The sequence below is a fragment of the Nelumbo lutea genome, chromosome 3 (assembly GCF_056320005.1).
Source record: "Nelumbo lutea isolate HS-2025 chromosome 3, American lotus-T2T, whole genome shotgun sequence".
NCBI lineage: Eukaryota > Viridiplantae > Streptophyta > Magnoliopsida > Proteales > Nelumbonaceae > Nelumbo > Nelumbo lutea.
In genome coordinates, this window is record NC_142686.1 from 22,041,990 (window position 1) to 22,069,008 (window position 27,019).

Sequence of the window (27,019 nt, forward strand, 5' to 3'; positions counted from 1 at the left end):
AGTACCAAAATGTTAACCCATCACAGAGAGTCACGATCTCCATTGTTTTGGTTCTCCTTGGGGCTGGGTTATAATCAACGTCTGAGAAGTGAGAGAATTGAATTTGTTTTGGTAAATTATCTGACAATGAAATTATGAAAAGGAAGCTCAGGATTTTAGATTTGTGTAAACTTAATATTTATCTAATAATTGAAGCAGCCATAGTACATGAACGAACTCGGCAACTCGCTTGCGCAATCTCCATTTCTACAGAAGAAGAAGAAGAAGAAGAAGAAGAAGAAGAAGAAAGGGCATTTCTCACGTATTGTGGTTGTAGTTGATCCGTTGTCGAGCTTTTGTTTTCCGATCTTGATTGAAGCATCGATTCAGGTAAACAAAACGCCCTCCTTAGATCTTCTTAATCTAGCGAACCCTCCGAGACGTTCAAAACCGAGAACGTTTTTAATAGTAGCCGAAGATGTTAGGATTAGGATTAGGTCTTCCGTTAAATCCTGTCAACGTATTCAATCGATGATATATGGTGTTAGACTGATGTGAGATGAGTCGGTCTCCTTCTTTCTCGTTGAAGACAGAATCCGGTTGTAAGGTTGACCCAAAAGCTTTGAAGCGATGGGTTGTCGCTTTTTGTATCATTAGGTTCGATCTTGAGCAGGGTCAGGTCATTGAGGAGTGTTATCCACCGGATTGTCTCACGCAAGATGAAGAGCTCGAAATTGCTTTCAGTTCCTTTCCTGATTCTGTGTCCCAGCACCAAAACCGCTCGAGCATCCACGACTGTATCTTCTTTTTTCGGTTCCGAAGGCGGGAAACTACTCAATTGGGAAATGTATCTTCTTCGGAGAGAGTTGAATCTGAAGAGAAAATGGTATCTCCAAAGTCTGTAGATAATAGGACACTAAGAAGGTCGAGCAGTAGCAGTAATGCTAATAGCCCAAGGCACATGTATGGTTATGTATTCAATAGGCAAAGGCAGGATGAGAGGCTAAAGCGAGGAGGAGAGCAGAAGTCTGTGGTCATATTGTCTTACTGTCCGTTCTCGAGTGTGTTCAGGCCTTTGTTACAAATATTAGGTCCTCTGTTTTTTGACATTGGTAAGAGAGCTCTGGAGCAGATTGCTTCTTGTGTCTCAGCATGGCCTGCTCCTGTACCAGGTAAACTAATGGAACTTCCTATAGGGAACGCTACACTTAAAGTAAACCTGCCGCCTGCTCATAGCTTGCCATTGGAGTGGGGGGTCGTGTCGGATGAGTCTTTCTCCTCTATGGCTCTTTCTCTTCCTACAAACCAGTCAGTCCCGCAGGGTCTCTTCCATGATGCTGATCTTTTTGGTATATTCAGGGGGATTCTTTTGCAGCTTTGGGTGCTCTGGGAGCTCTTGATTATCGGTGAGCCCATTCTTATAATAGCGCCAACGCCACCTCAGTGTTGTGAAGCTGTTGCCAGCCTTGTAAGTCTAGTCACCCCACTCTTGTGTAGTGTTGATTTCAGACCTTACTTCACCATTCACGACCCGTATTTTGCCCATCTCAACTCTCTTAGTGAAGGAGACACTTTTCCCCCAGTGGTTCTGGGTGTGACAAATCTCTTCTTTCTTAAGGCTCTTCGAAATATCCCCCACATTGTTTCAGTTGGTAGCCCTGCTCCTAATTCAAACCGGTTGGCTGCTTCTCCCAGGATCTCCTCTACTGGCAGGATTTCTGGTAAACCAGAAGGACTTGGTTTACAAAAACTTTCCTTAAAGAGGTTTTCTCCATCAAGTTTGTTGAGTGCTGTAAAGTTGAGGAGAGATGGTCCTCTTTGTCTCATGACAGAACACAAGGAAGCCATTTGGAGCACCTATGCTGCTACAACCAAACCAGACACTGCTATCTTAAATAGGCTTATTGATGCAGGCATGTCCCCAAGGATTGAGGAGTCAATGTCAGTTGTTAACAATGAGATCTTGAGGCGGCATTTTTTTGAACTTACTACCAACTTTCTTTCTCCTTTTGCTCGATACTTGAGAGCCACTACACCTTCAGAAGGAACTTCTCCTTTCCTAGATCCTCCTCCCCTGCCTCGATTTGATGCTGAAGAATTCCTGGACAACTTATCAGCAAGGGGTCCAGGGAAGTTCTTGTCAAAGAGGATGAGGGCTAATTGGCTGGACCTGTACAGGTAATGCATCTACCTGTCATTGGACTGCATTTTATTGCCATTGATTGTACATCTAGTAAACCCTCTCCACTTCTTTTAATTCTATCACTACCTTTTCTGTTTCTTTTTTCCAATGTTGTCTCTGGTGAATCAGTGCTGCTTCATTTCCTTTCAACACAGGCGCTTTTTGAAAGGACACAACTTTCTGCCATGGTTCCAGAGAAGGCGTGCTGTTGCTGAACAAGAACAACAGAGATTATGGAGGCAGGCAAGAATGAGGACCAACATCCAAGAGTTCATATCAAAAATGTCTGAACTGGAAATTGTTGATTCATTCAATGCTATTGAGAGACATTTACTTGGAGAAATACAGGTAAGAACTTCTAATGCCGAGATAATTTTCTTTGTTTTCCTTGGTGTGTTATAAGATAATTCTTAATGGCCGACTAATCATGATCGTTCCATGATAATATTAGCAAAAATTGCAGAAAGTTGTCTGACTCTTGGGACTTGGCACCCGATATTAAACATAAGTTGATATAAATATAGAGATAAAAACATTTCACGAAATATAGTTTCAAGAGGAATTAGAGAACAAAATGGAAGAATGACTTTTAATGAGGCATCAAGTGGTAGTTTCCTTTCCTTTTTACTCTGATAGTGGATGTTTTGAGTGTGTTGATAACTAGGGCTGACTCAAGAAATTTAATCAAAGGTTGGGAGAATCTATAGGCATCAAGTGGTAGTTATAGTGTTACACACTTATGATTTGCAGATGATATCATTTTATTTTGTGAAGGGGAACCAGAGGAGATGGAGAATTTGAAACTTTTAGTGACACACTTTGAGAGGGTCTCTATTATGAGGGTCAATTGGAATAAGAGCTACGTGATGGGATTAAACAAGCAAGAAGAAGAGGTGCTACTTGTGGCAACATCTCTAGGTTGTGGGGTAAGTGATTGGCCTATGGTTTATTTAGGTTTGCCTCTAGGGGGAAATCCTAGGCCAGAGAGTTTCTCTGGCACCCAGTTTTGGAAAGATTCACAAAGAAATTAGCAGATTGGAAGAGAAATTACATCTCACTAGGGGGTAGAATCATTCTAATCAAGTCTACTTTTCGCAACCTGTCGGTATATTTCTTGTCCATTTTCAAGCTTACTGTTAAGATAGCAAGTCAAATTGAAAATCCGATGAAGGGCTTTCTTTGGGAACCAGGTGACTCAAAAAAGGATTATCTAGTGGAGTGGTAAATTGTCACTAGGAGGTGGGAAGACAAAGGCTTAGGCATTGGTAATATTACATTAAGAAACCTAGCCTTGTTAGGAAAGTGGTTATGGAGATTTCCCTTAGAGTAGGATCGCCTGTGGCATCAAGTGGTAGTAAGCATTCATGGCATGGCATCAAATGAATGGAATGTTGGGTTCGACCCCAAGGCTTCTCACTTTTTCCCCTGGAAAGCAACTGTTGGAGTCCTACCTTCTTTTCAACCTTTCATAAGGTATGGTGCTTGCTCAGGTAACAAAATTTTGTTTTGAGAGGATACTTGGATTGAGAATGCTCCTCTTAAGGACATGTTCTCGGTTATGTATTCTCTTTCTTTAAACAAATTGAAGGTCATTTCCTCTGTTCGTATGAATGAGGGTTCTCAGGATTTGGGACTGAGGAGAGGGTTGAGGGACTTAGAAGTGGCCTTCGCAGATGAGCTATTCTCTTTGTTGGGTGTTGTTTTTCTAGACCAGTCTTGCCCAGATAATACAATTTGGTTAGAGTCCTCCTTAGGGATTTTTTCTTGCTCTTCGTTTTTCAATGCTTTACTTAGTTCTAATGTTGTGCCTACCCCTTTTCCTGCAAAACAAGTCTGGGGTACTTCTGTTCCACCAAAGGTAAGGGCTTTCTACTGGGATGTAGTTCTCGAAAAGGTCAATACTTTGGACGTACTTCAAAGAAAAAGGAAAGATTGGTGCCTATCACCACATGCCTGTTGCCTTTGCCTGAGGAGTGGTGAGACAGTGACTCATCTATTTATTTCCTATCCTTTTACTTCTTGTATTTGGGATTGGTTCCCCTCTCTATTTGGTTGCAGGTGGACTCCTCCTTTGTGTGTGCAGAACCTTTTCGAGTCTGGCCTCTTCCAGTTACCATAGAAGAGAGGCAGGGTGATGTGGAAAACAACAAGAGAAGCTGTTATATGGTCAGTGTGGGAAGAGAGAAATAATAGGATTTTCCAAGGGTAGGAATGACCCAAGGAAGCACTTATAGAGGGCGCCACCACCAAGGATCATACTTTGCCTGAAAGTTTTGGAGCTTTTTAAAGATTTTTCCTTTACTGACTTCACTAGAGGGTGGACTGTCATAGCTGGTTCCTCATCCTTCTCCCCTTCTGTATAGTAAAATTGGACCCTGCCGCCTTGCTCCATAGTGAAATTGAATTTTGATGGAAGCTCTCTAGGCAACCCAGGCCCCTTGGGTGTAGGGGGTGTTTTCAGAGATGAAGGGGGTAGAGTGCTGGCCCTGTAGGAGTGGGAGACTCCTTTAAGGGCAGAAGTTTTTGCTTTACTCCAAAGTCTTAGATTGGCAAAGCAATGGGGAATGCAGCATTTAGAAGTGGAGGGGGACTCCAAACTGGTAGTAGGCTGGCTGCAAACTAGAAGCTTGGGCACACGGCTTTTCAGACAACAGCTAAGAGAAATATTGAGCTTGGCAAGGGAGATTGGGGTGAGGTTTAATTGGGCAAGAAGATCAGCAAATGGTATGACTGATGCTTTAGTGAAGCAAGGAGTCAATAGGCAGGAATTGTTTTGGGCCAGTTTATGAGACAGTTTTTGTCAAAGGGTTCTCCATCCGGCCCTTGGATGGTGGCAGTTGTAATCTTTATCCATTATTTTTAATGAAAGTTACTGTTTCCCATAAGAAAAATGCAAGGATGATTACCTGAATGACAGCGTTAATGTGGCACAAGCTTTACTTATTTTTATTATGTTTTTTCAAGGATACTTGCCTTATTTGTATTGTCGTGCAAGGCAGCAGTTAGGTGAAAAGTCACTGCCACAACTTGTTTTGTTCACAAGCCTACAATCTGCTTTGCCTTTGCTTTTTAAAGACACAGTCACACTGGAATTAGGATTTCTTTGATGCTACCCATATATTATAGGTTTAATTAAGAAGAGGAATTAAATATGACAAATGGGAGGACATTGGAGAAGCAACTTCAGTGCTTTCTCAAAGCAGTGGATTAAGGTCCTTCTTTAAGTTCTTATTTATTTCTACTGTCATGCAAAACAACAGTAAAGTGAAAAGTCACTGCTACATCTTGTTTTCCTTATAAGCTCTGGCATCTGCTTTGCCTTTATATTTAAAGACATAGCCGCACTGCAATTAGAATTTCTTTGATGCTACTCATATAGTACAGGTTTAAGTAAGAGCAAGAGTTAAATATCACAAATGAAAGGATATGGAGAGGTAACTTGAGTGCATTCTTAGAGAAGTGGATTACAGTCCTGTAATTCCTTACATATTTGGGTTTTCCCTGAAATTTTTTATTGCTATTTCTTTCATTAACAATGATGAGGTATTTCCATTTAGAAAAGAAGAAAAAATAATGATAAGGTATTTGAGCTATCACTCATATAACAACTTTCCCTTAAAATTGGTAATTGGTGGAGGTGGAAAAGTATTGTCTACATTCTTTTTTAAATCTTTAAGTAGGTATTCAGTGGAATTGATTGTTCATAACTAGCTGCATTTCCATGATGACATATCCTCTAACTCACAACATCAAATTGATTCTTGAAAATTGATGTGAATATGGTATCAATCTTGATAATCATTCATGAATGAGGTGGTATTTGCTAGGAAACTATTATTTATTTTTTTTCGAGTTTGGAGGTTTGAGGAGAAACAAGGAGTGCAGTGGAGAATGGTTGTGCATGCCATATTGATAAAAAAAGGTTGTACGTGCCAAGTATGGAAAAAGAAACTTGGGATGGGATCTTGGAGCCTCCAATGAATCCTACAGGTGCTCACTTTGGAAAGGGATTGAGAAAGCTCACAATGCTTTGGCAAAGGGAGTAAAGTTCAAGATACAGAATGGGTTGTATGTAAAATTTTGGAAGGATGTTTGGTGCAGAGAAAGATCCCTGTCAGAAGCTTTCCCTGTACTTTTTGAATTGACTGCTGATTAAGAAGCTAGAGTTGTAGATTGTATGCAGAGGCAAGAAGGTAATGTGGTTTGAGCTCCAAGTTCAGAAGAAACCCAAATGATTGGGAAGTGTAGGCAATGGTAGAAATCATAGTTTTCAAGGCACCATGGCGAGGCTAGGCGACAGGGGGGGCGCCTTGTCACCTAGTCACCTAGGTGATGGATTTTTTTTTTAAGTAAAAAACATGTATCCTAGGGTAGTTCCCTAGGTTCTATAACCATATTTCTTTAATAATTATCCATAATTTTCATAAGATAAGTATAAACATCATGTTAAAGTAAAGAAAGTCAACATATTCCAACATATTCATGAGAAGAAAAAATTCAAAAAAATATAGGGGCTGAACCAGCCAACCCCATATGGTTCGGAGACGATGATGATGAATATTAAGTGCAAAGCTGCTGTCCTGGATAAGTAGAGGAATTTGTAAGGGGATGGAGGGCGGAAGGATTGAGTAAAAGAGGAAAACTGATTTGGAACATAATACCAGCTGTGGTTTTTGGTGCATATGGCGGGAATGAAGTGCACAAATTTTTAAAAATAGAAAGAACTCCACGGATTCTGTCCTTCAGAAATACTTGGGAAACATGTTTTCTTGGCTTGCTTGTCATAATCCTTTAAGAATATAGGTTGTAATTCCTCTTTTGTACATGACAATCTTTTTGTAAAGCAGGGTGGGGTATAGATCTGAGAGGGCAGATTTTTATAGTCCCTGAATACATCAACTTGCTGTACAAAATGTTTGCTTTTGTTAATACAATCCTACTTTACCTGCTCTCTCTCCCAAAAAAGATTTGACCTCTAAATCAACACATGAGTTCGATTCTTTAGAGTAGGAACTCTGGTGTTGGTCTTAGTAAGTTGCAAAATGGTGTGTACAAGCATCTTGATTGTTCTTGAAGATCTAAGCATACACCTTGATAGTATAGGTTTATGTGTTACAGTTGCTCTGCAATTTTGTTCCATGGCCCTTAGTTAGCCATGAGACTGGTCTTCCCACATCCACAATCTTCCTTCCCCCCCTCCCTCTCCCTCTCCCCTCCCTCCCGTCCTCACTTTGAAGGCTGATCCAATTCTCAAGTGTTGGGTTATAAATCTGTTCACACCTTTGGTTTTACATTTGTGCATAAACATAAAGTTGATGTAATTACTAAAATGCAACCCTTGTGAAAAGACACAGAACACCCTTGACATTGGACCATGTAAAATGATTTTTCTTCATCTATTTTCCTCTTTTTCCAAATAAGTGCTATGGGCAGGCCAAAAAGAATTGGTTGAAGTAATGAGAAATGATTTGAGGGATCAAAATTTGACCATGAACATGGCTCTTGATATAGTGAAACAGGATTCACATAGTCAGCCCCATATAGTTGGGATAAGTTTTTGTTGAGTTGAGTTTCCAAAAAGTAAGAAGCATCTCCTAAATTTAGTAACAGTAGGCAGTATCGCAGTTCTGAGGCACTTCTTGTTGGAAGGGAGAATACATAATTTTTATGGTTGGTAAAATTACATCCAATCTTAAAAGCTAGGTAACCTCTATTTATTTCACTTCCCTTCTGATTCCTGAGCTTGCACTTTGGGAGTAAGAACTGGGTCAATTCACATTCCCATACTTTTGGAAGAAGGAAGACACATTCAGAATCCTTAAGAACAAAATGGAGCTTAATGGAATTCAAAGGTGATGCAGTCCAGATTATCACTCTTTCATATAGTGTAGATTGACTTTGGATCACAAAACTTTGTACCGATTTCAATTAGTTACTGCATTGTGCTACAACAAGGTGGTTATGACATTTCATTTTGGGGCTATTGGGCTTGTAATGGGTGCTTCTACAATGTATTAGAATGAGGTAAGGCACAGACTTGACTTCAATGGCAAGGTAGGTATACTAGAAGCAGATTGTTAGTATGATTATGTGGTGTTTCTAGGAAAATAAAAATAGGAGTCTCAGGAACTGGGACCAGTTTGGGGATTGACAGTATTGGGAATAAGAAGGGAGTAAGGAATTTTGTGCTTGGGGAAGTGGTAAGCAACTATGAAAGGGATTTGGCAAAGCTGTTAGATATTGATGAGGTTGAGCAGAAGGAGTATTTCCTAGTTGTGCCAGAAGTCTCAAGAGAAGAAGGGGTGGAAGAAGTGATCAATGTCTTAAAATGCGGAGGCATGAGGCATAGTTCAAACATAAGAGGCATAAGTTTCTTGAGCACAAGGAGATGTAAGCCTTCTTAGGAGGAGGGGAATGAAGAGGAAAGAGGAAGGAGGATTTCATCTCTCTTTTTTTTTTATATATATATACGAAAGATGTCTTATATTAAGAAGAATGAAGATGAATAACAGTGACTTGGACTGCATTAAAAAAGTGTTGGGGGGAGGGGTCCAGGGATTGCCCCTGGCCCAAACTTTCTTTCCCCTTTTCTTCTCTTCCCTCTCCTTTTCTTTTCTCTATTTTTTTTCTTCTCATTCATTCATTCTTTTTTCCTTTCTTTCCTTTTCCTTTGTTTTTGTCTTTTTTGTATGATGCCTGCATGAGGTGTATGCCTCTAGCACACCTCACGCAAAAAGCTTATGAGGGAAGGGTCTATTATGCAAAAAGAAAGGAAAATAGTAAAGGGATATTTATAGCGCTTTATGAGTTCTTTGGTCGAAAAGGAAAACGAGCTGCTTGTTTTCTTGAGGGAAGGTGCAGTGAAGGGTGGAAGGAGACTGGTAGGGTATTACAAGAGTTCTTGAAGTACAAAAAATTGATAGAAAAGATAGGTTTCAGAGACGATGATCTGAAGTCTAAAATCAACCTGAAAGAAGTTGACTTTGGTAAGATACCCATATAATTAGGGAATGGAGGTGGCACACTCAAAATGATAGCAAGTGGTGGGGAAGAAAACTAGCAAAAGAAATGAGTGGCCAAGATTAAAACACAGCCGAAGGATTAGAAAGAAGTAGCTGATGTAATTATAAAAGGTTTAAATCTGAAAGGGTGGTAATGATTTCTCTATTCAAGAAGTGCAAGGTGCTAGTGGAATTTTTGGAGGATAATTTAGACTTGGTAACAGTGACTCTGGTTCACGATTTGGGATGTGTTACCCTGCCAAATTGGTGCCCACTTTTGAATGCAAGGAGGTTGGACTTAGAGGGTGGTGTTATTGTTCATATTATTGGTCCTCTTCACTTTTGGAAGGCAGAAATATTAAAGTCAATTGCTTCCTTGTGTAATGCAAGATTGGATGGTGTGTTTGCATTAGATCTTTTCTCAGCAGCCATTTTCTTAAGCGGAGTGAGGCCTGAGGAGATTCCAAGAAAAATACAAGTCTTTGATGGTCAGATGTGCTATTCAACTTGGTTGATGTCTTCCATTGAAGCAATTCTGTGGAGAGATGCTCAAAGGAAGGAAGATGAACCAATTCAAGAAAAAAACATTATGTGGCAATAAGCGGTTGGGTGGTTCAAATGAGTCTGGATTTTATACAAAAATGTGAAAAATGAAAAGATGAGCATCTAGGGGGAGCAAACTTTAGACTTAAGAAAACAGGTTTGGGTGGCGCGTGGGGATTCTGCTAACCAAGCAATGACAAATGGTTTAAATGCTTGTCTGTGTGTGTACCAGGACCGAGAAAAGGATGGGAATTCGGTTCTGTTGGCAAGAGCCTTTGGTTTAAACTGTGTAGTTGGGGTTGGACCAGTTAGTCCAAACCTCTCACATGATGACTTAAGTGGTCACATGAGGGAGGTGGATTTAAATATTCTTGCTCCTAATGTTGGGAAGCCTTTATAAGTTAACTCAAGGTGGCTCATTAGAGTCAAGATTTCTATGCTTTTACCAAAGCAAGTGGGTTTGTTTGGAGAGGAATGCCTGACAGAGACAGACTTGAGTGTGGGTTTACCATCGTCTCTGTCAAAGTTAGAAGGAAATATTGAACTACGGAGTCTACAAAACCAAAGGCTTTGTTTGGAGAACTACAAAATATTTCTATGAAGAAACTAAGGTATTTGTAAGTTTGTGGTGTGGGGACTCGGTTCTATGTGTTGGAAATGAAGGCCTTGAATTCTAACTTGGAGAGAAGTTTTTGTCGCCACAAAAGAGAGGCGGGATAAGAGTGAAGAGGTTGTGGCTGTGGATGGAAATGTTGTTTCACTATTCATAGTGGTTATGTATTACTACAGGAAGAAGGTAAACTTTAGAAAGAAACCGATGTGGAAGCAACAGGTGGAAGAAAAGAAGGGGCGGATAAGATAGAAGGAGAGGGAAGGGGAGAGGAGAGAGTTTGCATGGAGATGGAAACTTTAAAAAATGTAACTATTATATCCTTGGGAAGGGAGGAGGGTAGTGAGGGGGGGGGGGAATGAGAAAGCTTCAATTAATCCTTCTTCAAAGGTATTCAAGAGAAAGAGACATTATAGAACAAGGCCATTACAAGAGGATACTGAAGATGTTCTAGAAAAGGAGAGGGAGAAGAAAGTGAAGGGAGGAAGAAAAGGATTCAAATCTAGAGAAAAAAGAAATTCTAATAGACGAGACTCATGTTATAGAAAAATTGATAGATGTGGATGTGGAGAAGATTGTAAACACAAGATTTGAAGTGGGCAAGGCATTGGATATTCTTGTCTTGGGGGGAGAAGATTATACTAGAAAGATGTTCAAGGAGTTAGAAAACATTTTTCGATTGCCAATGCGGAGGATACTTGGGATACTTTTGAGAGTCCCTTACTGTTTGATGGTGCTCATGATTTTTCATGTGTAGATAGATTCGAAGAAGTTGATACTGAAAAAAGTACGAAGGATGATGTTAGATTTTTTGAGAAAAATTCTATCATGGAACTGGAAATAATCAATGAGGAGCCTGTTGTTTTGAAGAAGATCAGGAAGGACACTCTAGAAGTTAAAAGTTTAGAAAACAAAAGAAACATAAAGATGTCTTGGTCTCAAAAATTTTTGCTAGGCTGGAAGGGGATCTTCTTGGGCTTGGTGAAAGTTGTGGGAAGCCTGTCCAACAATTGGATCAAACAAGATGTTAAAATTCAAGAGAACATTAAAGAAGTAAGGATGGATTAATTGTGTCTTGTTGAGGTGTTTTTTTCCTCGTTGATGCTCTGGGTCAAAGTAGTAAGGTTGGCATTCAAGGGCTGAATTGGGTTGAAGTTTTAAATGTTTGTTTAGTCTATGTTTGGGCTTGGTTGTTTGTTACGTAGTGCATGCTTGATTAATAGTGAGTTTTTCATATCCTGGAGTTTTGGGTATTGGATTTCTCGAGTTTGTTCCATTGGGTTTATAGATTTATTATTATTATTTTTTTTTATTTTTATTTTTTTTATGGGAGTTGTTTGTTGCCTTCTCTCTCTCTCTCTCGTGACTTCTGGTGACTCTCCTTGTATCTTCTCTTTTTTTTTTGTTTTAATCAATGTTTTAAAATGCGGAGGCGTGACGCACAAGGGGTACCACTGCCTAGAGGCGTGAGGCGTAGTTCAGAATGCAAGAGGCGTAAGCCTCCTTAAGAGGAGGGGGGTTAGGAGGAGGATGAAGAGGAAGGGGGGATCTCATTTTTTCTTTAACTTTAATAAAAATCTTTTATGGGGGGCCGAAGCCCCCCAATCGAAGGGGTAGGGGGCAAACCACCTTCTTTCCCCTTATCTTTTCTTCCCTTCCCTTTCCTTTCCTTTTCTTTCCTTTTCTCTTTTTTTTTTCTTCTCTTTCTTTTTCTTTCCCTTCCCTTTCTTTTCCTTTCCTTTCCTTTCATTTTTTCCTTTTTTTTTGTCTTTTTATATCAGATGTGCATGAGGCGTACGCCTCTAGCATGCCTCATGAAAAAAGCGCAAGAGGCGTACACCTCTTGCACTTGAGGCGTACGCCTCAGAGGTGTCAGCGCCTTTGGCATACGCCTCAGGGCGTTTTGGGCGCGCCTCCAGGCGTATGCTTCACACGTCTTTTAAAACATTGGTTTTAATAAAATATTTTTTATTTTATTTCCAAAAAAATGCCTTGAAGGAGTCTAGCCTTGGTGTAGAAGTGACATAGGAGCCAAATACAAATGGAAAATATGCCTTAATTGGGGGGAACTGAACAAATCCATTCATCAACATATATTTTTGGACCAACATCCATACCCTTACAACCAACCCAAATAGGTGCAAATGTTTCCGTTCCAATTTATTCTTTTAATTTACCCTATGTTGTTGTAGATTGTAAATTTGTAATATTGTAGGTGGAAAGGAAAGTCAAAATACAAACAAAATACCAAGTACCATTACTTTATGCCATGAAGAGGCTTAGGAGAATAGTAATGAGTAGAGTGGTGAGAATGAGAAATTGGGGGAGTATGGGGAGGGTGTTTGGCATTTGATATTGGATATGGAGGAAGGGATAAGAGGGGAGGATGGGGATGAGAGAAAAGAGCTAGAGAATGGGAATGATGGTAGCAAGATTGGGGCAGGAAAAGGGAGGAAGGGAATGAGAATGAACCAAAAGACTTTACGGTTGCTATGGGCATCCAAATTGTTGAGCAAAATAAGAAAGAGAAAACAACAACACCTTGAAAGAGGCAGTTTGAAGTGGAAATTCTCACTTTGGGTATAGGAACAATGAAAACCTTTGCTTGTAGAAGGGCTAATAGTGGGATCCACAATGGGGGGATGCAAGGGTCTAGCGAGTATTAATGAATATGGTCAGTTGTAGGGGTGAACATAAAAAACCGAACTGAAGTAATGAGACCGAATTGAAATTTCCGGTTAACCGAACTGGTCGGTTTGGTTTCAGTTCAGTATTTTTGAAAAATCAAAGGTATCGGTATGGTTTTGGTTAACCAGTATAAAAAATTGGCAGTTAACTGAACCGGCTGGTATACATATATTTATATATTATATGTATATTTATGTATATATTATAAATGAATATATGCATTATATAAATCTATATATTTAATAAATAATTTTTTTAATATAATATTTTATATGTACTTCTAGGGGTGTACATTTAGTCAATTCGGTTCGGTTCAAACTGATGACCTAACTGATTATTCGGTTTGGTCATATCCCTCAATTGAACTGGGGTTCAAAATCAAACCTAATCAATTCAGTTTTCGGTTCGGTTTTTTGTCACTTAAGAAAAAATAACTTTCAACCAAATAATTATATTATAATTATTTTTTTGGTGAATCAGTAAAGTTCAATCAGTAACTTGCGATATCATAGATCAAATAATTATAAAAATACAAAACAAATAAACATATCCTTAATATTATAACTTGCGATATCATAAATTGCGAAGTTCAATCAGTAACTTGCGATATCTTTATTTTTTTGGTGAATCAGAAGTTCAGTCATTAACTTGCGATATCTTTATTTTTTTTTCCTTTCTTTTTTTTTTTTTTAAATATATAATTGAAACTTATTGATCTATGAACTTTCTGTGTTTCGCAGTTGCACTCCCTGGTCTCCCTCCACCTAAATGCAAAATCTGTAATAAAAATTTTGTTTCGAAGTTGCACTCCCTCCACCTAAATCTGTTTGAACAATGAATAGAATAATAACAAATCTCTATACTCTAAGGACTAGCCGATTAAGGCAAAGGCTAGAGAACTGTGTTTTTGTGAACTGTGAAACTGTGAACTAAAAAAATGATAAAAAGATAAAAGTATAAAGGCAGAGAAAACCGAAAAAGGAGAAGAACAACTCACTTGGATTAACTGGTGCAGGTCTGAACTCTGAAGTCTCAAGAGTGAAATCTGTTCTCTGAATCTCTGTACTATGCAGTCTCAAGAGTCAACTCAGTAAAGTTTGTTCTCTTTGACTCTCTCAGTCTCAATTTGTGTAATTCATGGTTTTGCTTTGCTTGCCTCTTGAGTTTCCACTGGAAACTGGAAACTGGAAACTTTTCCACTCTTGACAGTTTGTCTCCCTCCTAGACTCTAGGCTCCTAGCCCAACTCGGCAAGTCTGGCTGGCTCTATCTTTTGAGTTTCCCAAATCAGAAAATCCCAAGTTCCCACATCCACTTTACCACTTACTAGATACTAGTAATTAGTAAAGTAGTAAATTTGTAATTAATTTTACTACTATTATTATATTCCCCTAATACTAATACTAACAAAGATTTTGATTGGGCCCAAAGCCCAAAGGGAAATTTAGGAATGGCCGTTCGGTTAGTATATATATATATATATACACACACACACAATTATATATAGCATACTAGTTTGATTTTTGGCTCAGTTCAGTTAAATTTTGTAGACAAACTGAACCGAAACCGAAAAACCGATGTTTTTCACATTTCAAAAACCAAACCAAACCAATATCCCAATTAACCAAACCAAATTTGCTTATTCGGTTTGGTTTGGTTTGGTTTTTGGTTTCTGATCCAAATTTGAAGATCCCTCTGTACTTCGTATTTTTATTATATATTTATATATTTATTTATAATATATTATAAATATCAAAAGACCGAAAAGCTGACAAGCTGAATTGCCAGTTAATCAACTAGTTAACCGATTGGCTTTGGTTTGGTATCAGTTACTTGTTTTCCAAAATCAGTAGTACTGGTTCAGTTTGGAAAATAGCCCCATGATTCGGTTAATTAAACCATGAGCACCCCTAGTCAACTGGAATGTGAAAGATCTTGGTAGTGTGAAAAAGAGGAGAGTTATGATTATGAAGGGACTTGAAACCTTCCATATCCATAAAAAAAGGTTGAAATCGTCCATGATTTTGCTTCAGCAAACAAAAATAGAAAATATCAATGACACTTGGATGAGAATTTGGGGGTTGAGGAATAAACGTTAGGTGTACATTCTCTCTTGGGGCTTTAGGTGGAATTGTGACAGCATGGGAGAAAAGTCAGGTGGAGTGTGTTGATGAAATGATGGAAACTTTTACAGTAACAGTGATATTTAGAGTAAAAAATGGTGGTTGACTAATGTTTATGGTCCTACATCCTATAGAAAGAGGGGAGGTTTATATGAGTAGTTTTATGGAGTTGGTAGAATGTGTGAGGGTGCATGGTGTTTGGTGGGAGACTTCAATGTCTACTTGTTTTGTTTGTTAAGGGATGTTCCCTTGCGGTCCAATATGCAAGTGTTGTCTGTTTTAAACTAGATAGGTTCCTAGTCACCACAGGGTGGGAAGAGAACTTTGGTACGGTTGTGGTGAAAACCATGTGTAGGCCAATCTCTGGCCATTGGGCTTTGGTGTTGCAATTGGATGAGATGTCCTATGGTCCTACACCTTTTAGATTTGAAAACATGTGGATCACCACACCTTAACTTCAAGAAAATATAGAGAAATGGGGGAAAGGGAATCAAGTGGATGTGTGACAGGCTTTCGGTTTATGCAAAACTAAGATAAACTAAAGGGAAACCAAAGGAATGGAATTACCAAGTCTTTGGAACAATTGAGGAAAAGAAACTGGAATTCTTGAATCAAAAAGACGTAGATGAGGTTAGGGGTTTGGAGGAGGAGGAACGGGAAAAAAGATTGGAGTTGAAGCCAAGTTGGAGTTGACTATAAGAAGAGAGTAAAATTGCTGGAGTAAAAAAATCAAGGTGCAAGTGGTTAAAGGAAGGGGATGGAAATAACAAGTTTTTTAATCATTCTTTGGCTAATGGGAGGAGGAGGAAAAAAATATGATCTAAAGGTTTTCAATGAATAGGGTGGAGATACAAGAAAGGGGTGAATTAGAGGATACTATAATGTCACTTTTTAAAGGTCTTTATGCTCCTTTACAGCAAAACATACCTATTTTAGAGGGATATGTAGGGAAAGAATCCCTTCAGATTTGATAGCAAGACTGAAGGAATGTTTCTCTTTACAGGAGATAAAGAGGGTGGTGATGGCAATGAGTGGAGATAAAGCCCCTGGACTTGATGGATTTACAATGGCGTTTTATTGTGGAAGTTGGGAGATTATTAAAGGGGACATGAAGAGGATGTTTGATGAGTTCCATAGAAGAGGGAAGATTGGGAAGGGAATGAATGCCACTTTTATTTCTTTGATTCCGAAGTGTGTGGGAGCTGCCTCTATGAATGGCTTCAGACCCATTTGTCTTACAAAACTAGTCTGTACAAGATTGTGGTTAAGGTACTGATGCAGGAGCTGAAGAGTCAAAATTGGAATTTTATGATATTTTATGTATTTCTGTATTTTTGGACAGTAGGGGTATTTTTGTCATTTTACAATTTCTGTGGGGTCCAATGATAGGGTTTAACTTGTCTAGTTATAGTTTGCTTATGTTTAAAATTTCCAAGTCATTGCATAAGTAGGATTAGAGTGATTGAGTCTTTGAATTGAAATAGAATATAACAACTTAGTTTGAATCCTACTAGGATTATTGAGTCTAACAGTTTGACTCCTAAGACTATTATGAGTCTAACAGTTTGACTCCTAGGATTATTATGAGTTTAGAGTCTATAAATATGTATGGATGTTTTACACAAAGGCAATGAAGTTTATTGTGTTTTCTTTAGCTTATGCTAGCTATGGTTAGTGATTCCCTTGTAGACCTATTCATGGGCTGGGCCGGTCCGGGCTTTTACTCTTCATAAACATGATTTTGTTAGGCCCGAGCCTGAGCCCGGCCCGACCAACGGGCCTATAACATGGGGCCGAGCCCGACCCTAATAAAAAGCCCGAAGCCCGGGCTCGAGCCCAAAGCCCGACCTAACAGAAGAAAGAACTCACCACCGGTGACTGTGTTCACCATTGCTGAATTCGCGTCAGTGAGAGAGAGAGAGAGAGAGGATTCACCAGTCGATGCTCAGTTCGCGGTGAGATGCGATTTTGACAGTGAAAAGAGGAGTTAGTTCGCGTCCGAGAGAGAGAGAGAGAGAGAGGACTCACCGCCGGTCTGTCGGAGTTGTTGCGCCGGTGAATGTTCGCCGGTTCTACGGCTGCTTGAGAGTGTGAGGAGGATGTGAAGAGAAGAGAGGTTCGACACTAGGCAGTTTGGCTAACAGGAAATGTGGAAAGAGATGAATGAGAAGGGTTGGGATATTAGGGTTTTTGGGTTTAGTCTATAGGTCGGGCCGGGCTATTTTGGCAAATCCCGAGCTCAGCTCGAATTTATTGTGGGCCGGACTTTTTGGCCCAAGGTCAAGTCTGCATTCTCATTTGCGTGTTCAAGCCCGTCTGGGGGCCGGGCCACCCAGCCCATGAACAGGTCTATTCCCATGCCCTAGAGTGATTCTAGGCACCCTGTGAGTGATTCCAGGTATTTTCTCTCTTCTTTCTCCCCCTTTTTTCTCTCTTATTCCTTCAAGAAGCCATTACAGCCATCAACAGCCATAAAATTCTGATCCAAGAAGACCATTCAACATTCTCTAAGAACTAGAACTGAGCTGCTGGTCCTATATCAATTTGGTATTAGAGCTAATGGTTTATTCACCATGTTCTCACAGTGACCGATTTTATAGGCCTAGGGTATACTCTAGACAATCTTATAGGTCTAGAATCAATGATGGTTGGGTTTCTGAACCATATGAAGGGTCTTTGGTTGACTTATTTGAGAAGATGGTGGAAGAAAACAGATCTAATAATGTTGGCTACGAGAGCAAGGTTTTCAAACATGTTAGAAGAGGAAGGGAAATACCAGATTTCGAAGGAGATGATGATCCGCAAGCATTCTTTGATTGGGTTGTTGAACTAGAAGAATATTTTGATTGGCACGACATGCTTGACAAACAAAGGATTAGATTTGCGCGCATGAAGCTGACAGGTCATGCGAAAATATGGTGGAGAACTATTGAGCAACAACTAGAAAATAGAGGCGATGACCCGATTAGTACATGGGCAGAGATGAAGAGGTGTTTGCAAGAAAAATACATCTATGGAGTTGACTAATTTCGAGCAAAAGAAGAAGCAGCAGGTTACAACAAAGAACTTGAAGTTGATGGGAAAAGGTACAAAGTTGAAAAGAAAGTAGATGATTCCTTGTATGTTGATGCCTATCCTATAGCTGAAGTTGAAGATGAAGCTAAAGAAGAAGAATTTCAAGCTATACAAATTGTAGATATTAAAAATCAAGAGGGTGCAGGCCAAGAAAAAACAATAATCGTTGGTGTTTCCAACACCCATGATCAGCCTAAGGTTAATGATCAAGAAGAAATAGAAGTGGAGCAAGTTAAAGAAAGGTACAAACTGTTGGACTCATAATAGTCTTAGGAGTCAAACTGTTAGATTTGATAATCCTAGTAGGACTCAAACTAAGCTGCCATATCTTATTTCAATTCAAAGAAGACTCGATAACTCTAATCCTACTTATGCAATAACTCTGAAATTTTAAACATAAGCAAACTATAACTAGACAAACTAAACCCTACTGTTCAAAAATACAGAAATACATAAAATATCATAAAATTCCAATTTTGACTCTTCAGCTCATGCATCAGGTACTGCCTGTAAGACTAAAAGGTGTGCTCCACCTTGTTGTTTCACATGAGCAAGGAGCATTTGCCAAAGATAGGCAGATTTTGGACCAAATTCTAATAGCAAATGAGGAAATAGAGGAATTTAGGAGGGTTGGGAAGAAAGGGTTTGTCTAGAAGCTGGATCTTGAGAAGGCATATGCTCATGTAGATTGGGGTTACCTTTGGTGGGTAATGGAAAAGATGGGATTCAGGTCAGATGGATTAGATGGATGATGGGATGTCTAAAGACCACTCATTTTCAAATTTCATTAATGGTTGCCCAAAGAATTTCTTTGAAGCAACTAGAGGTTTATGACAAGGAGACCTCTTATCTCCTTTGTTGTTTATCTTGGGCATGGAAATATTTAATAAATTTTTGAAGAGAGCAAATGGGAAAGGAATTTTCAAAGGTGGGGAGGCAAGAGCAAGTGGTTTCTCATTTACAATTTGCTGATGACACTCTTATTTTGGGTGAGTTTAGGCCTTTAGGGGAATACAGGATATGAGAGCTTTAAGGAATATTCTGGAGATTGTGGAAAGAATTCAGACTTGAATATCAATTTCGCAAATTGTAGTTTAGTGGGAATGCAGAAGGAGGTGAATTAGAGGAGTGTGCAACAACGTTGGGATGTGAGATAAAAAGAGTGGCCACTGAAGTACTTAGTGGCAATCTGTGGGAGGGGTCCTTCTGGGAAGCAATCATCAAGAGATTTGAGAAAACAATTTGGGATGTGGGATAAAAAGAGTGGCCACTGAAGTACTTGGTGGAAATCTGAGGGAGGGATCCTTCTGGGAAGCAATCATCAAGACATTTGAGAAAACAGTTGGATACTTGGAAAAAGAATTACCCGTAGAAGGGTGGGAGGGTAACTTTAATTAGATCAGCCTTGTCCAACCTTCCAATTTATTTCCTTTCAGTCTTTAAAACCCCACTAAAGATAGGGCAAAGAATGGAGAAGATAATTAGGAATTTTCTGTGGGATTCATGGGGTGAAAAAAATTGAGCATCTTATGAATTGGGAGTCTTAAGGAACCATTCAACCTAAAAATCTTAAGCTGTTAGTGAGGTCCCTGAAGAGGTTTGTATTCTCTATCATGTCCCCTCATGCGAAAGCCTATTGGGCTTGAAGCGTGGACAAGCACAGGCCCGCCCATACCTTGTGCTGAAATTCAACTAATTATTACGGGGGTGGTGAGGATCGAACACTAGTCAACTTGGTCAAATAGGCTCTGATATCATCTCAAGGAACCATTCAACCTAAAAGCTTAAGCTGTTAGGTGAGATCCCTGAATAGGTTTTTATTCTCTAACAAGGAGAATGTGTGTAAACTAAAGCAGGTTGGAGGGTTGGGAGGGAGGTTACAAACTTATAGGAGAAAAACAAGGCACTCTTGGGTAAACAGCTATGGATATTCCCCAAGGAAGGGAGGCACTGTGGTACTTGGTGATTAAGAGCATCTATGAGCTGCATCAAAATGGGTGGGGCATGGGTCCTGCTAGAAATAATTCTTTAAAAATCCCATCGAGAGCTATTTTGACTTTACTCCCCACCTTTTTTATGCAAATTCAGGTCATAGGGTGAAATTTTGGGAAGATACTTGGTAAGGGGAACATCCCCTTGCTCTAAAGCTACCTTAGAACATATAGCATCACCAACATCAGATCCTTCAAGATGTGAGCTTTTTACCCTTGGATGGGGATGAGAGAATTTGGGCACCTCGTGTCAATGACCTCTTCTCTTGTGCTTCCTTTTTCCAAACTTTTCTTCCATTGCTGGAAAATAACCCTTTCGCAGCCAAAGAATTTTAGAGTGGTCCAATTCCCCTAAGGTTAAGGTTTTTCTGTTGGGAAGCTGTCAATGAAGTCATCAATACCCATGAAAAACTCCAAAGAAAATGGAAGATAACTGAAATTTCCAAAACTTAAGACCTTGGGTAGAATGTAGGAAATGGTGAGAGAAGAATTGAAATGAAAAATATAATCCAAGAACACTGGAATTGTTGATACTTGATACCTGCTTAGGAGGCGTGTCTGTGGTTTCATATTGAATTACATTGCACAAACTTCCTAGTATGTGTCCTTTCAAGGCCAAATGTACATCTTCAATGTGTAATTTCATGCCTGAAAGTAAGAACTGCACATGCATTTGTCCATATTACGATATCTATTGTATGATGCCTGGTCAGATACCTACTGTGTGCTGTATATGATTGTTTATCTAGTTCATTTCATAACATGAGTTTTGTTCCTTTAGGGAAGTGGAAAATATCTTTAAGGAATTAAATGTAGAGTTCAAGTGGGTTAGATCGACTGCTAATGGGATGGCTGATAATCTTGCTAAACAGGGGGTCATGAGACAGCAACTGTTTTGTGCTTCTTTGTAAATTGTCTGTTGTTTGGTTTGGCTGTCTTTTCATCATTATGTACTACTTTCTCTCTTTAAAATTAATAAATTATCTCTTCTTGGCGATAGAAAAAAACATGAATTTTGTTCCTTATATCCGGCATTATGAATTTAAGTGAAAATGCCAATTGCTATGGACTAATTTTCTAGCTGGCTCCACTTCTTAAATTAGATGAATAAAAGATATCCATGTACTATAGTCTGTAGTTTTGGTTTCATTTTCTGAAAAAACAGATGAACATGTATGTGCATTTTATTATATGGAAAAATTTTCCTGTCATTGCAATATACTGGAACCAGGATTATGACAGTTTTTCTATTTTGGCAAATACTCGTTGCACATGTATACCAAATTATCAATGCAAAGATGGATGTGCATATTTATATATGTGTGCATGCATGTATACAAACTTGCATTTTTTTGAAGATAAATAAAAAAGAAAGTTTATTAAATCAGGAAAAGAGAATACAAAACCAGGTGATGAGAAATCAGCCAGAAAAAAGAGAAAAACTAAAACAAAGAACTCAGAAACACCCAAGACAACCTTCAACCTCCCCCACACCACTGAACCCTATAATGCTAATCAATTGCCAAACTCCAACAGCGACCACCCAAAAAACCTTTCCTATTCTCTGGTAGCCTTATCTTACTTTTTTGATAAATTATCTTACATCCTCATTTCCAACTTTATGAAAGCTTTCCTTGCAAATTCTTCCCTACCCATAAAGAAAAGGCCCATTATTTTACATAGTTGGACTTCCGTCTCTACCACTTCTTGCAACCCAATTTTCTTCTTGACTTCTCTTACTTGATCCACGGTTTGGTCATCATCGCTCTCCTGTAATTCTGATCCTCCAAATCTAAGCCAGTCTTATTAAGATCTAGATCTGATTCCGCATGTTGCAAATCAGTAGGCTCAAAGCCCCTTTCTCCACAGTAGTTAGAAGTTAGAACCTGTTTAGAAGTTAAATATTCAATCCCCCTTTATTAATTCTAGCTTTGGTTTTCATCTTCTTCCTTTTATTACCTCTTGAATGTGTAACAGGAGTCAGCTCCAAAGAGACCCTCCTTCATCTGAGAAAAAACCTTTGTTACATGAACCAACTGGCCATTGCTTGGGCCCTTCAATTTTTTTGGCTTCAAAGAGATTTTACTTTCAGCATTAACCCCTTTTGTTGCACCTTCCAACCTCAAATCTGGTCTCTACCTCCCCAAATCCTTGCCCAATTTTCCCACTAGAATTTCAACATGATTCCTTTCATCAATTACTTCCTCCTCTACTAAACTCTCATTTTGAAAGTTGATTCCACTTAATGCCTCTGCTCTCTCAATTTTTTTGGATTCTTCTGCCTCCCTTAACTCCGAATCGCCATTATAATTGTTTACCTCAAAGCTTGTACCCCTCTCCTCAGAAAAAAATGTTCTGCTGAAGCCCACCCAGCTCATCATTTCTTTGTACTACCTTTCTTCACTTTCAATAATTCTGTAAACATTCCCTGCACCTTGGCTATCCTTCAAAGACCCATCTTCAGAGAGATGAAGATCAGGAACCTCAGCAGTTGTTCCGCTGTAAACTGACGAAAGGCCCACTTTCAGCAGTTTCAGGACAGCAGACTTGCATAACTTGCAAGAATTTGTTTTTTCCCTTTTATGTGCTTATAAATATCAGAGGAAACCAGTTCACTATCAATTATGTGCTTATAAGATTAGCATGGCTTTTATATACCCCATGTCATATGATAATGTCAAAAAACGTTTCTTATGACTATCTCGGCATACAGCAGTCGGTTGAGTCAGTTGACCTGTATAGCAGGTAGTTAGGTATTTAGCCAATAGCCATAAATGTTAAGTTTTGCAGGTAGTAGGTAAGGTTAATGCTAAAAGATAATAGTCCTAAGCTATGTTACCTTGATACTTTTACATGCTTAGCATGCATGTGTTAGACATGATATGTACTATCCTACATTGGATGCTTCTCTGGGCCAATAAGAACTGGCAATTCCATTCAAGCAGAATTACAAATTATTCTTCAAGGACTTAAATTGGCAAATGCTGTCTGGTTATTGGAATATTATGGTAGAACATAAGTCTAAGGCTCAGTTTGGAAAGAGTACAAATATAAATATGTACAGTGCAAGTACAAGGTAATACAAGATTCAAAGTTTTGCAGTGCACATATTTGTATTTGTACTCTTCCCAAACTGAGCCCAAGTATACTTACATGCATCACCAATGGAGAATGCCATAAGGTACCATTTAGTAACTTTTAACTTATGGTCTTTATCCAATCGCAAGCTTGTAAGGTCATGGACTATTGTTGGTTAATAAGAACACTGTTTCAGTAATTTTGGGTTATGATAAGTTTGCATGATAACCTAATAATAATGCACTTGGTGTAAAAATATTAGGTTTCAAATAATGTTCATCGTCACCCTTTAGAGCATAAAGTAATTGCCTGTTCATCAAACTAGGACCATAAAAGTCTTAGAGAACAAATTTGTATCCTCTATCTTCAGGTTCTTCTAGCTGATAATTTGATACAGTATGACTCATTCTCCACAGCAAAAGCACTTGACACCAACCCTATTAACTGCTGGCTTGGGCAAAGTGGCTTGTTTGATAGTAAAAGTGTTATTTTGAGATTTTGTGGACTAAATAGCATGTTGACTGAGATTGGGGCCATGAAAGTTAGAGATAGGTAGTGGGCTGGTAATGAAACTGAAATAGAGATTTGGGGATGGTTGGCCCTGCAAACCCTTTTAGCTGGCTACAAAATGGCGGTTTTTGGGTTCATACCTGCTGGCTAATTAGACACCTCAATTGTGTGATCAACAATTTAATTCTTTTGTTGTGACTGGTTTTGTTTTTTGTGTCTTTGTTGCCATAACAATAATTCCTCTATTGTCTTCATGGTAGATTTACTGGCTTCTTCATCATTGGAACTAAGACTTTAGGCCTTTTTAGGAGGCATCTTAGCTTTGCTATCAACTAATAGTGGCTGGTAGATAGAAAGAAAGGTTGATGATGACAATGGGTAGCCCTACTTCAAAAATAAAAATCCAATAAAGTTTGCTCTAAATCTATGGGAAAATCCAAAGAATAGTTGCTAGTTTTCTTCTAGTAGAGAACTACTAGAAAATAGCAGAGAAAAGAAGAATCACATGCTTCTCCAACACTAATTTCAAGAGGAGAAAAGGCAACCACAAAGAAGAAAAGTTGACTCTTTCAGTTCTCATTCAATTCTGCTGTTCTGAACAGGTTCACATGTATGTATAAAACTCTTCAAAGTTTTGACTAAAATAGAAATTTAGCAATTACTAAAACTTCAGCTGATCCTAATCAGGATCCTACAAACTCTTAAGAATGAAAATTCAGAAAATAAGACAGAAAAATAGTAGTTGACTTAAACTAATGGTTTCCTAAACAAAATAGGAATTGTTGTCAGATAAGCTTGTAAATTTCGGTGCAGCCAATGGTTCCTTCTTCAACTCGTATGCTTTAGTATCTTTGGGATGCTCAAATCTCTTCAGAAACTGATTCTTATATCCTTTATTGCTGTTGAAGGCTCAACTAGATCAACAACCTATACAAATAAGGGATGATGATTCTAGTTTTACAACAATAAGATGTGCATGAGCCAGAAGGTTTTTGAAGTCCAGTTGGCATGGGGAATTGGATTAAATAAGCTCAAATTTTTGGGTTTAGTTTATTGATCAAATAGCTGGATTTATAATTGCTTTGTACTTGATAAATTGTGAATTAATAGAAAATTTAGCTTTCTTTGTTGGTTACAACTGTTTTTTTTTTTTTGGGCGCTGAGTATTATACTTTATTATACACTAACAATAAAATAAGATATTTAGAAACACTTAAACGAGTAATATCATATTTATGTGGATTGCTAAACTTGTTTTACAATAGTTGTAGTATCCTTGTAATAGTTTTAAAACTGTTGAATAATAACTATTTTCCTTTTGGCTTCATTCAGTTGCAACAATCTGGAAAAGGGAGTGCAGACTCTGCAGCAGTTTGTCAGAAACTGAAGGGGGATCTGCAAACAGTGTTCAATGTGCTTCCTAAGGACATGCAGCAGCTGTTACTATTCAACCCACAAAGGGCATCCCTTTTACAAGGTAGCCTTGAACTCACAAAACTACCAGGACACCCTTCCATACACGCTGGAGTAATTTCAAGCTCACCTGGGTAAAATCAAAGTGATGTCATGGCATTAGTTGGCCCTAGTAAAAGAAGATGCTCCTTTCCTATGGTGCCAATAAAATCCAGAACTCAGCATCGTTTCTTTATGCCTGTCTGTGGATTGATAGCTTGTCTGATTTGGGTCTCATTTATTCTTCTAGGACCAATGGGTATGTTCTTTCACGCCTCTCTTTTATTCAAATCCTGTTTGTCATCTTAAACTAGATGCCTTTTTCACTGTTCCTTTCTAAATGTAACAGAAGTGCAAGAACTGCATTATTTAAGGAGCGATGAGTTAGGTCTCTCCAAAATATTTGGAGATAAATCTTTTTCCCTCTTCCTTCTATCGTCAAACCGTCAGGCCAAACAAGGGAAGGATCAGGTGGGAACTACGATTTCAAATTCATGGTTCTTTAATATATTGCTGATGTGTGAAACACAACTAGTTTGTAAAACCAGGAACCTGTAATGTGTACAAAACTTGACAATTTACAGTGTATTCTCATTCTCATGTTTTACTAATGAATTTTGACAATCACGAATTTCGTAAGTCTAGAATAACTATGAATAAATAAATTAAATAGAATGGCTTTCTATGTAGATTTAATGATCTACCAAATTAACCAAAAGATCTAGGCATCAAAGTGGCCTCTTGAGATCAGTGCATTATTCTCAACCACCCAAATGTTGTACTAAATTTAACCAATCTACGCCATCCAAAATATATTCCAAAAATCACAATTTTTAGACTATTAAAATGGTCTTTTAAGAGCAAATTAAACTTGGACATCAGAGCAATATACCAAGATTTCATCAAATCTTTCAAGCAAAGCACCGAATTTTCTAAAAAAGTCCAAGCCAAATGAAATAATGTGCAAAGTAACATATAAACCTTGGACTATCAAAATGGCATCCTAAGATCATTCAACTAAGTCCAACCATCTTAACAAACCATTTTAAACTTGATTTAATACCTCATTTGGATGGGCTAAATCAATTGAAATCTTCATATGTAATTTGGATTGCTGAGATTAACTGGTTATTCTTAGGAGAACCGTCAAAATAAAATAGGGTTATTTACTAAAACACCCCATGTAGTTTTATAGATTTATTTAAATCTCCCTATAGTTTTTGTTTTACTAAAACACCCCCATATAGTTTGCAACTTACTTACTTAATCAACTTTTCACTTGAAATATTTGTTGACATTTGAAAATGGTAACATGATCACCCAATACCTCATAAAACTGACCAAATAGAGTCAAATAGAATGGTTGCTCATGTCCCATTAGGAGCAAAAATGGTATATTTATTTTATTTTCTTTTTATTAAAGTTATTCAAGTGGACATTAGGTTCAATAACTATCATTTTCCATTGTCATCCAATAGAAGGAACATTGAAAACTATAGGGGGTGTTTGAGTAAAACATAAACTATATAGGATAGAATTTAATAAATCCATCAAACTAGAAGCGGTGTTATAGCAAATGACCCATTAACACACACACACACACACACACACATATATATATATATATATATATATATATATATATATATATATATATATATATATATATATATATATAAATTAATGTTATGCCACCTCATATGGCCTCTTTGTGCTCCATTACCCCAAGGAGCAATTCTAAAGGGGGTACAAGATTCCCTCTAAAAGCCTATGGAGTTGCCACCTAAC

General features: G+C 38.3%; 1 protein-coding gene across 2 annotated transcripts; it reads left to right on the forward strand.

Moving 5' to 3' along the window:
- Positions 1-25,855, forward strand: LOC148863533 (polarity axis stabilization protein). 2 transcript variants are annotated; one of them, XM_088980689.1, is made up of 4 exons: positions 1-2,157; positions 2,317-2,509; positions 25,112-25,490; positions 25,581-25,855. In XM_088980689.1, exons 1-3 carry the CDS (start codon positions 539-541, stop codon positions 25,328-25,330), a joined length of 2,031 nt encoding a protein of 676 aa, XP_088836815.1. In that variant the 5' UTR covers positions 1-538; the 3' UTR covers positions 25,331-25,490; positions 25,581-25,855. The 2 variants fall into 2 exon arrangements, with proteins under 2 accessions (XP_088836815.1, XP_088836816.1); XM_088980690.1 differs by having other exon boundaries at positions 106-2,157; positions 2,291-2,509.
- The last annotated feature ends 1,164 nt before the right edge of the window (positions 25,856-27,019 follow it).